This window comes from Akebia trifoliata, chromosome 3, assembly GCF_017979445.1.
Source record: "Akebia trifoliata isolate Shusen 1 chromosome 3, ASM1797944v1, whole genome shotgun sequence".
In the NCBI taxonomy this organism is placed as follows: Eukaryota; Viridiplantae; Streptophyta; class Magnoliopsida; order Ranunculales; family Lardizabalaceae; genus Akebia; species Akebia trifoliata.
In genome coordinates this window covers 23,926,604-23,938,939 of record NC_141377.1, presented here as the reverse complement: position 1 = coordinate 23,938,939, position 12,336 = coordinate 23,926,604, and the positions used below count along the sequence as shown (strand labels likewise).

The 12,336-nt window shown below is 33.9% G+C and overlaps 1 protein-coding gene across 4 annotated transcripts; it reads left to right on the top strand.

Annotated features, from left to right (window-relative positions):
* The first annotated feature begins 1,263 nt into the window (after window positions 1-1,263).
* LOC147406174 (LEAF RUST 10 DISEASE-RESISTANCE LOCUS RECEPTOR-LIKE PROTEIN KINASE-like 1.1) lies at window positions 1,264-7,681 on the top strand. Of its 4 annotated transcripts, none has more exons than XM_086434085.1 (4): window positions 1,264-2,525; window positions 5,375-5,407; window positions 6,196-6,450; window positions 6,543-7,681. In XM_086434085.1, the coding sequence occupies exons 1-4, from the start codon at window positions 1,784-1,786 to the stop codon at window positions 7,469-7,471; spliced, it is 1,959 nt and encodes a 652-aa protein (XP_086290211.1). In that variant the 5' UTR covers window positions 1,264-1,783; the 3' UTR covers window positions 7,472-7,681. The 4 variants fall into 4 exon arrangements, with proteins under 4 accessions (XP_086290211.1, XP_086290210.1, XP_086290213.1 ...); XM_086434084.1 differs by having other exon boundaries at window positions 1,265-2,525; window positions 6,190-6,450; XM_086434087.1 differs by lacking the exon at window positions 1,264-2,525 and adding an exon at window positions 5,019-5,109.
* The last annotated feature ends 4,655 nt before the right edge of the window (window positions 7,682-12,336 follow it).

Sequence of the window (12,336 nt, the reverse complement as noted above, 5' to 3'; positions counted from 1 at the left end):
AATCTTTTTTATTTGATTTGATTTTATTTTATTTTAGACATAAATTAAAAATAAAATTAATCTTGGTAAGAAAGTGATGATCGAGAGTGGTCACCTGTATTTCTAACTTTTGGTTCAACTAACCCAATCTGAAATCTGATTCAAAGTCTTCTTTCAACCCTTTGGTGAAATTCCAGAAGTGCCCCCTCCCTTATTGCTTTTCATATTTTTAGAGAATATATAATTTTTTTTTTTTTGAGTCTGATAATATGGACTTTTGGTGGATGGACTTGACTGACGTACACTGACATTGAAACACATAACTTATTTTTAAAAAATGAGAAAGTTTCTTTCTCTTAATCGTTCTCTACTTACATATTTATTTGTTTAGATTTTAAATCTTAAAAAGATCGGTAGGCCCACATCGATTATTTCATTGACAATCCAACAACACAGACATCTAGATTTCATAAAAATATTCATATTAAAAAACATAAATAAATAAATAAATTGTTTTTCGAGCTTGATCCCCATGGTGTATAAAACAGACAGCTATTGAGCAACCACGGTTAAAAATAAAATTTAATGTTGAAAAATAATAATTTTTTTTTTTTTGAACTTCATATAATTTTATCTTCTATCAGCCCACTTCATCAGATCATGATTTTGAATGTCACAAGGTCATAAAATCTGAAAGTTCCTTTTTTTTTTTCACTATGGACAGGAGAGAGAAATTCTCTTTTTTTATTTATTTTTAATAAGTTATGTGCTTCTACGTCAACGTGCGTTAAGTCCGTCATATTATTAGCACTCTTTTTTTTTTTTTTTTTCTCTAATAAGGAGATTTTTAATTTGATTTAGTATTTATGATTCTCTGTAGATGTTGACTAAGCTCTTTTAGACTTTACAATCTAATGGAATTAAGAGCTACGGCTTTTGTTCAAAATAATGAATGTATGGTGAAAAAGGTTTTCTCTCTTACTCCTATTTTAGTTCTATTTTTTTATATAAAAAAATTAGTGTAATTTAAGAGTTTTAAGTTTTTGTTATTTTGAAAATATTTATATGCAATTTTAGAGTTGTCGAAGATTAAAAGAAACTTATTTAGAATTTTTATAGGATAGGACCTATGCATAGATTTTTCAATTTATAATATGATATAATCCTCTCCACTTTAAATCTGTTTATTTTTTTCATTAAAACATAAATGATGACATCAGCATTACATGCATCATGGCCCCATGTCTATCTTTTAATCAACACCATAAGTATGGCCCAGCTTACCAATGGAATCTAATCAGACATTCCATTGATGGAAAAAATTTCTAAAATGTGCCTTAGACCAAATCTTATTTTGATTAGAGGATCTGAGCCATTGATGATTGAACGGGAGGCAGTTATGATCAAATGATTGTTTTGATTCCTGATTTATGGCCCATCTATAAGGTGGTTTCAATGGATATTGTTCTGTTAGGTTTGTTGGTGGGGGTGGTGGGCAACGCATATTGACTTAAGCTTCTTGTTGTTTGAATCTTTATATGGTTATTCTATACTAAAAGCATTTTCATATTATAATCATAAGTAGGAAGGATTAACTAACACCACCAAGAAAAAAAATATTTCTAAAGATTGCAATCAAAACCATAATGAACAAAAATGTCATCAATGACTTCCTCTCCACATTTCCTTCACAACTTCTCTCTCTCTCTCTCTTTTTGTTATCTTCTCTAACTTCTTCTCTTTCCTTCTTCAATTCAATCCAATCGCCCCAAATGGGTCACCATTATCTGTTCTTGTTCAAAGAATGTTCCCCATCTTCTTAATCATTATTATCATCCTTACTTTCTTAGGGAAATCAGTTCTATCTGTGGACCAAAAATTCGAATCTTGTGAGCCTAAAGACTCTGGTGATGGTCTAATTATAAGATACCCTTTTTGGATTCCTCATGAACAACAATCATATTGTGGCCAACCAAACTTCAAGATCACATGTATTTCAGACAAGCCCATCCTTCATTTGTCGAACGATGATTATGTTGTCAAAGATATCTTTTATAAAAACCAATCTTTTTTAGTGGCTAACGCCGGGGCATTGGATCACACCTGCCCCACCCTTCTTCATAATTTTACCCTCATCGGCTCTCCCTTTAAATTTAGTCCTTACCACGCCGATCTCTTTTTCTTCTATAATTGTACCTCAATTCCTAATGACCACATCAACTATTTCCATAGTTGCATTAGTAATACGAAAACTAGTAGTCAATCTTTCGCCATGTTTTCCCATGAGGGTGGGATGGAATACTTAAAGGCTTCCTCGGAGGACTGTGAGTCTTTGGTTGGTGCACCTGTGGACTTTGATGAGGGGGTAACTTTCAAAACTTTCATAGGAACAGACTACACAGCGATGTTGAAGAAGGGATTTCTTTTGGAATGGACTGTAAGTAATTGCAGTGAATGTGAAGGAAGTGGCGGGCGTTGTGGATTTGAAAATAATCAATTTATATGTTTTTGTCGTGATCGACCTTATGGCCGAAGCTGCAAAAATGGTAATTCTATCTGATTTCCCTGTTTTAATCAATTTTTTATGGGGGATTGGAGAAAAAAATATAGGTAGATCTTCTCTTTGGTGTTCTCTTTGTTCTAAAAGATTAAGCCGACCTTTCATTTATATAGTTGATTAAATTTTAGGCAGTTTTCATATTGACAGGTTCATTAAATACATTATAGGGATATCTTTAGACTTCATGTAATCAAGTAAAGCTTGTTAAAAATAAAATAAAATAGGGCTTATTAAATCAGGTCTAAGTGTACAGGTGATACATACATGGAAAAATTTAGGTTCGAAGCAAAGAAATACATAGATTTTTCTTTTTCAGGAACTTAACTTCCAATAATTAATTCCATTGTTGTAACCTGAAGATTAACATTTTTCTTTGTGGGTGATGAAAGGCTTTCCCTTTGTTGCCTCTTATCTCTGTATAACGAAGCAATGGCCTTATCGTCTATTGCAATATTAATGCATTTTTCATTTTGCAGTTGCTTCTATATATGACACCTAAGAAAACACAATTTTATTTTTCTTCGAGTGTTTCTGTTTTTGTTGATGATGCTGTTCTTGTTATTAGTATTGAGCTTATTATCATTTTTTGGATGACTAGTAATACATGTATTTTGTTTCTAATATAAATAAAATACGATAGGCCTTAAAGACTGTAAACGAAGTTAAACCAATAATAAAACATCTTCCTTCAGACCCTTTCTTTCTTTCTCCGTTCTCCTCAATCATTCTTCCCAAAATGGATAATTGCGAATTGCTATTTTTCAAGAGTTCCTCCCTGTACTGGTCAATTTTATGATCCTCACCTCGTAGAAACCATAGATTTCTTTCCTCGAGATACAAGTTAAAAAGGAATGCAATCCATCATTTTCCTTGTTGAAAATGTATGTGACCGCATAATTTAGTAGATAAGTTTCATCTTTCAATTTTATGGATTCCTATTGTTCTTATTTGTTTGGACTTTGGAGGGATTTACTCTTAACTACGTAACAGAACTGAGAAAAACAAACAGAGAAGATAAAAGCTATATTAAAGAAGAACTAAAGAGAGATATTGTTGCATTACCTTTCTTTGTTAAGAGCCATTTAACTGGATTTTGCTTCAAGAACAATCGTTTTGATGAAGCAATGATCTGTTAGTCAGAACTCACATTACAGTACCCAAAATCAACGCAGGTTCTTAAGGAAAATAGACTAAGGCCCAAAAGTCTCCATGTGTGGTTCCACCATTCTCAGGTTTCAATGAATAACGTGTTTCATCTTTGCACCTTCTTCTACTCCTTTCATAATCTCAATTTTCTCCTGTTGTTGTTGTTGCCGACTTTAGGAGTACAAAAGTTTATGTTTAAGAAGGACTAGCAAAGAGAGTAAATTTTAATTTTTATTTCACTTTTTCTTTTGTTTTAGATCACAAAAAATCTTATGGGTTCTTCTTTAGCAATCAAACCCATAAAATAAAAAATAAAAAGACTACTGATTTTTATATATATATTATATCTTAGACGTACAGGGCAAGATTGAAAATGTCTTTTAAGTCTTCTTTACATCATTAAGTTGAGTTTTGTAGCTTGTGAAGACTGGAGGTGTGGAGGAAACTTCCTCTTTGAAAAAGTATTTAAAGAGGGGCCCATCTCTGCATTCTTTCCTCAAGTCTTTTGTGATCAGTCTTCCAAGTCAAACTAACGTGTCAACTCTGCAAAGTTTGATTGTGAATAACATTGTTAACGACTTATTTTCATTCAGATCAACATAGAATAAAAACGTTAAAAAGAGTGAGAAGCTTTGTGAACTCTTCTTGTGTGAGTTCTTGAGAGTTTGTTAAAAGTGTTCTGTTTTGAGATGGGTTCTGCTGTTTTAGCATCCGCTACCTTTGTTGTCATCTCTTTCCTTCTCTCTATGTTTTCTCTTGACTCATCACAAGCATTCCCAGTAAAATGTCCTTTCAACTGCTCGTCCTTGGGTCAAATTGGTTTTCCATTCTCTCTCACCACCAATGGGAGTTGTGGGTATTGCACCATGAATTGTACCGAAGATAAACCTAAAATCCAATTCAAGAAGAAGGGAAAATGGTACAATGTTGAACAGATTGATTATGAAGGGAGGATAATCAAAATTTATGATCCTGAACTTGAAAATACCTTGGTATCCAGTTACTGTTATTTGCTAGACAATTTCACAGCAATAGAGTCTCCCCTTTCCTTCAAAGTTGTAAGCCCCACATTTTACTTTGTTAAATGCAAGCGTGAGGGTTCTCCTACTTCTCTTTCTGAATCCTTCCCATCGTCTCAAAATTTCAAGGATTGCAAAGATTATGAAATCTTCTTCAATTGGTTTACAAAAGATATTAGTCCAATTATACCTAATAATATTTCCAATCGCTGTTCTGTTATTCAACTTCCTGTAAAAAATGTGTTGGTGAATCCATTTAAGCCATTAGAGAAACCTTTTCTTGAGGATCTGTTGTCCGCTAGGTTCTCTCTGTTCTGGCATATTCACGGATGTTATCATGTTATTGGAAACATCGAAGTCATTGTGTTCATGATGACAAAGGAAAATTCAGATGTGAAAACGATGGTATAAAAATTAAACAAGCTTTTAAATTTCGATTTATTATGAGTTAAGCTTCTTGTTTCAAATAAAGATTGTTCTTATCGTCTTTCCACGTGAAATTTGAAGCAAGCGGGTGTTCATCTAAAAGGGGTGGTAGAATATAGATAAGCATCACAGTAGGATTATCTTGTTTATGATAATTTTCATATTTTGCAGGGAGTTTTATAGGGTTTCATTACATACTTCATTTTCAGCTAAGCCCCTCTAACACAATGGTATTACGTTGCAGGAGGAAATAACAAGGCAGTACAGATTGGTGCAGGTATGATTTCCATCAACTAAAAGTTTCTTTTGCCCTACCCTGACCCCAATATAAGAAGCCCTATATATATCTTTTGTATATTTTCTAAAAATTTTATTAGAACAAGGCTTTCTTTCATGTAAGAAGTCAAATAAATAGAATTTTTTTTTTTATTAAAAAAAAAAATATTTATTACCCAAAGTGAATTAGATTTACTTTTTGAAATAAAATTCCTTTTAACTAGTCCCTCTACATTAAAATTTTAATGAAAATAAGAGGTGCACTGGTGTTATAACAGTTATGACGACCTTTACAACCACATATTTTTATTTATTTTTATTTTCCCTTTGCAATATTTGTTGTTGTATATGATGTGCTACTCCCTTGATTTATAAATATTAATTTATTTGTAAAAATATGAAATAAATGAAATTTCTAATAGTTTACGAGTTAAATATAAGAGTTTATGAACCAAGGGCATTTATAATGTCATCATCATTAATCAATTATTAGCAGCCATTTTTAAAACCTTCATCTAATCAACCCTTTAGGAACACCTTCTTATTTTTCATGAATACTTTTGAGTTGATCACTTTGTTACTCCATTTTAGTATAAATTTTACGAATAAAACAGGATTCAGATTATGATTTATAGATGGTAAAAAACAGAGGGTTGTATTTCAGATAGTTAAGGCCATACAATTGAACTAATTCTTTCTTGGCATCCAACAGAGAATATATATATTTTCTATTTTATGGTTTTCAATATTAATCTAAACATCTGAGAACTAATCCTGTTTCAGGTGTAGGCGCAGGAGTTGGGGCATTACTTATGATGGTTGTCATCTATGTCCTCTACCGTCGCCGAAGAAAACAGAACCTTCCCACTTCAACGTTAGTATCCAAAAACATTTCGCCTGATCCGTCGTTGAAGCGGGACCTTGAAAAGGGCAGCACTTACTTCCAGACTCCTATCTTCACCTACACTGAGCTCGAAGAAGCCACTAACAATTTCGACTCATCTAAAGAACTCGGGGATGGAGGCTTCGGTACTGTATACTACGGTGAGAAAAAAGATCTTCATTTGTTTTCAAGTTCCAATTTTGTTAGTCAATAAGTTCCATCTAATGGATTGCAAATTGATTTTCTTAATCAGGAAAGCTCCGGGACGGACGTATCGTGGCAGTTAAGCGCCTTTACGAGAACAACTTCAAGCGTGTCGAACAGTTTATGAATGAAATCGCGATCTTGTCACGCATTCGTCACCAAAACCTTGTCTCCCTTTACGGGTGCACATCTCGACACTGCCGTGAACTCCTTCTTGTCTATGAATTCATCCCCAATGGCACTATTGCCGATCATCTACATGGACAGCGTAGCAAGCCTGGCTTTGTCACATGGCCTATTCGAATGAACATTGCTATTGAGAGTGCTGATGCATTGGCATACCTCCATGCATCTGACATCATACACCGTGACGTCAAAACCAACAACATTCTCCTTGACAATAGTTTCCATGTTAAGGTCGCGGATTTTGGGCTGTCCCGTCTCTTCCCCACAGACAAAACTCATGTCTCCACAGCTCCACAAGGGACACCTGGCTATGTCGACCCCGAGTATTACCAATGCTATCAGCTTACCGATAGGAGTGATGTATACAGCTTTGGGGTGGTCTTGATTGAGCTTATATCATCAAAGCCAGCAGTAGATGTCAATAGACATCGGCATGATATTAATTTGGCAAACATGGCTATAACCAAGATCCAGAATCATGCATTACATGAGTTGGTCGATCCGCATCTTGGGTTCGAATCAGATTACGCTATAAGGATGATGATTACATCGGTGGCGGAATTGGCTTTTAGGTGTTTGCAACAAGAAAAGGAAATGAGGCCGTCGATGATGGAAGTCTTGGAGGTCTTGAGAGGGATTCAGAGCGAAGAGTATAAGACAGAGAAAGCAGATGAGGTTGATATTCCATCAGATGATGTCGGATTGTTGAAGAATATGCCACCACCTTCACCAGATTCAGTGACTGAACAATGGACTAGTAGTATATCTACGACACCAAACATCAGCTGTTGAGGTTTTCGTCTCAGTTCTTAGTTTACTTGAATTTTCTGTGGTGGTACTAGTATCTTTAACTCTTATGATCAGATTCAAATTAGTGGATTAATTTGAGAGATGAGAGCCATCAACACTAGTAGTAATAAGCCCTGAGGGGAATGTACATGGTATAAGGAGATATCATTTGGTACCCTAATAATGTGTATATTCTACTACTTTTTGTTGTGAGTTTGTGCTGTTACATTTCTGTTAATTGAGGATTTAAACAATATTTATCATTTTATTATTTGTCTGTAGATGTGCAAATGGTGGTTATGTTTAGTTAATTTCCTGTATTTGACTGATTATACAAAATAATGTTGACAGTGATACGTTAAAGTTTAAAGCAATGTTTTGATTATCTTATTATCTGTTTATTCGTTATAAGCCGAATGAGTCTTTGAATGATTTAAGCTCAAAATAGAAAAGCTAAACAAGGAAGAATATGATTGATGGATCTGAATATTGGCATTTAAGAAATTTTTTATTTTTTATTTTTTATCAGTTACCTATGGTTAAGTAACATGTTCATATAATAAATGTCGCAGAGATAAGAAGGTCGAGAGAGATGAGTGGAAAAATGAAGAAAAATAAAAATATACATAGATGCATTCATGAAAATATTTGACCATATTTAGGCATGGTCCAAGTAGGTTATAAACTGAGGAAAAGTTGATTGAGATGGTTTGGTGAGGTCTATGCAATGATCGCCAGGAAGTCCCAATAAGCATGAATATGCGAGTCGAAAATTCTAAAAGAACAAGAAGATCTAAGAAAGGAAAATTGATAGAGGTGGAGAGGGCTATATAAACCTGTTTGAATTGACCTAAGAATGACACTAGAGAAAATTAAATGGAGGACCAAGACTCTTTTAGCTGACCTCAAACTTTTGGATAAGTCTGATGATTGTGTCGATTAGCTCAACTATTTGACATTCTATGCAATGAGGTTGTGAAACCCCTTTCCTTGGGTTCGTTTGAATATACCTGGAATTCAGATTTGTAGTTCTACATTACTACCAAAATTTGGATTTGTGAAAGTGTTTCAAATGTCTCTATATTGTAGAGTAGATATTAGCGAACATGTCTTGTAGCTCTTCAGCAAGACCTTGAGTTCTTCCAAAATTGATCTAAGAGTTGGCTTTCATGTCCCAAATTGTCTGATCATGAGTAGTAGTGATAGGAAATAGGGAAAATTACAACATCTGATCTACCAGATGCTGCAGTTCTGTAAATCAATAATGATGGTAGAAGGTCACCCACGTTGTGATTATTGTGGTGTCTAGGTCGCACAAAAGCAAAATGTATCAAGCTTCTTAGATATCCTTAGAAATCCTTAGAACTCCACTACTACAACTTCCTTCAATGTTGTCTCAGTTCTAATGAATCCTAGTTGAATGCCAAGGACTGGTCTCTTCTTCCACCATCATACTTCAACTTACTAGTGAACAACATCTGCTTAAAGATGACTAGTTTGAGCCTGCCTTTCACTCTTTTAGAACCATCAGCTTGAGTACTTCTTCTAATGATCTATTGTACAGTAGAAGGGATAGCTTATGTATTTCTCAAGAGGATGTTGGGTATTGAGGCATGCCCCAGATTGTGAGGGAGAGAGATGAAGGTTTGAAGGGGAAACAAATTGAGATAGGGTTAAAAACATAGTGGGTTTGAGATTTAATCCGATGTTTCAAACATTAAAGTGTTTCGATGGCTAAGATCTGTCACAAAAACGACTGTTTATATGCGTTGATAATATCAGACAAAATTGGGACCTAAATCTGATGTCATTGCGCTAAAATCATTTGCTAAAATCCATCTAAATAAATAATCCAAACAAATCTCATATGAAGAACAAAACTCAATAATTGGAGAAAACAAAATTACTTTATTATTTTTCTCTATATCTCCAAACAGACTTATAATAGTATTTATAAAAGAAGAAAAAGAATAAAAATCTAGTTTTATTCTAATTGACGTACTTACTAAAAATAGTAATACCATTTATAGTAAGTCTAAAAATAGTAGAGTTCTAATTACTTTCTAATTGGAATAAAAATCTTAAATATGTTAAAACTCTCTTGTGCCACAAGGTCAGAATCAAGATCGAATTAGAGTTATTCGCAGTCAAAGATTTTATAAATAGAAAGTCCAACTTTGACTGTGATTTTGGAGGGGTAAACGATGTCGAAACACTTTTATAGACTGTTAGTTCGATGTAGTCCTTTGAATCCTCTTTCTAACGCCTTTTGAATCGTTGAATTTCGAGTCCGTATGACAAAGTTATGCCTAATTTACTATCTATATAGATCTTATTGGATCAATAAATGATGGACTTGGGAAGTCGTTTTTAGCATTATAGTAATGTCATGCCTAACACAATATGATGTAGCGAGAATTTTGTAAGTAATTGAGACTCAAGATTCATAGAATGATTTTGGATTAAACTCTAAAAGAAGTTATTAGATATAGGGGATGTTAGCTCAACTTCTCGAGAAGTGGTCACTGTTGTGTTTGAGATGACCTTTGTGAAGCTCACTTAATAATTTGATTAAATACCCATTGGGTATTTCACCAAACACCTTGTATGCCACACTTTTAAGACCTTGTTTGATAATGACAATGAAAGATAAACCCAACTAAAAGTAGCAAATGCAAAGAAGATAAATAATCACACAAAGAAATAGTAAGAATACAATACCCACAAAACGAGATTTTATGTGGTTAACCCGAAGGTTACGTCCACGGATATATATATATGTTTGGAGTTTGATTTTACTATGACGATACGAGAAAAATTGATACGAAGAAACACCCCTATCACTTAACTTCACCTTTTTTTAAATCTCAATCTTCCTAAACCTCTAAACCTCTCGTCTCTTGAGTTTTCTCTTTTTCTCTACTCTCTTATCTAGAAAAGACTTAGATTTTCTTACAACAAAAGAAAACAAAATCTTTCTTAGAAGCACTATTAAGTGGTACAAGCCCAACCTAAATTACCTTGGACTAACCTAAAAACACAAATACTTTGACCGGGGCCTAATTATTTTGAGTTATAACTTCAATGGTCATCCCGGAGAGGACAGACAAAGCAATTCCCTTGGTAACTCTTAAAAAGGGTACAAGGAATGGACATATCATAAATATATATATATGGGTCCCATTTAGCACCCTAAGCTTTACCCTACACTTTAACAAATGTGTTTTGTCCTACATTGGTTAGAAGTTTTGGAATGGGCTGATTTTTGGTGAGGATGATCTCTATGGCGAGGAGATCATCCTCACCAAAAATCACTCATTCCAAAACTTCTAACCCCATCAAAAATGATTTACAAAAAATGGACGGTCCACGATTTTTCAACGTGTAAACATGGGGCTAAACATTTTGGAATGGGCTGATTTTTGGGGAGGATGATCTTCTAATCATAGAAATCATCCTCACCAAAAATCAGCCCATTCTAAAACTTTTAACCCATGTAGGACAAAAAAAGTTTGTTAAAGTGTGTGGTAAAACTTAGGGTGCTGAACATTTCCCTATATATATAGGGGGTCTCGTTCCCCACCTTAAGCTTTACCCTACACTTTAACAAATGTGTTTTGTCCTACATTGGTTAGAAGTTTTGGAATAAGCTGATTTTTGGTGAGGATGATCTTCTAATCATAGAGATTATCCTCACCAAAAATCAGCCCATTCCAAAATTTCTAACCCATGTAGGACAAAACACGTTTGTTAAAGTGTAGGGTAAAGCTTAGGGTGTTGAACATTTCCCATATATATATATATATAGGCATGGGCATCCTCTTTTGGAATAATGGGGCAAAGGAGGAAATGAATTAAATTGGAAAATGGGTTGGAGAAGAAAGACAATAAAATTCAAGAGTATTATTGGAAAGAGGGTTATAAGAGGAAAAACAGTGAAATTGAAAGGGTATTCTTGAAAAAAAGGAAGGAAAAAGTTATATGTTATCCTCAAGATTCATATTAAGAATGATTTTCAACCCCTCTTTATGTGGGGATAAAGGGAGTGGGATCCAACATTGTGTTTTAGTAATTCTCATTGGGATTTTGGTGGTATTATTGGAAAGAGAGGTATAAGAGGAAAGACAATGAAGTTGATGGGAAATTCTTGGAAAAAAAAAGGAAAAATATAAAAATTAGTCGCGAAATTTAGATCCAGAATGAATCAAAACCACTCTTTATGTGGGGAATAAATGGAGTGGGGTTTAGTATTGTGTTTTATAATATACTATAGTTTTATTTTCCTATGCCCATGACACAAGCATGCTCTTTGGGGTTTAGCGCATAAAAGAGGAAAGATAATAATTTGAAAGGATATTAGTGAAAAAACAGATTAAAGGAAAGATAAAATAAAACGTTGTAGAGGTGTTTTTGAAAAGGGGTAGAAGATAAAATATAATAGAGTTGTAGGTATTATTAAAAAGTGAAAGAAGAAAGAAGACAAAGGAGGAGGAACAACCGTCCTCGAGATATGTTGTTTATGATGTATAGATATCACACTTGGAATGGGAGTATAAACACGGACATGTCATATACATATACACATGGTAGCAAGACCAATTATACTTTATAGAGTTGAATGTTAATAGATATAGTGCAACATAAATAAAGATATTGAGATGGAAGAGTAGAAAGACTGGAAAAAGAATGCTTTCAGGAAAATATTCTAGTAAGGGCAAAACTAGGGGACCACATTTTTTGAGAAGTTCTTAGGCATATCCCTCCCTACTTCTTATGTTCATGACTCCCTTTATCTCATTCTCTAATAGGGTAATCAAATTGACCTAAATACCCACATCTTCAATATTATAGAATTTTTTTTTCAACCT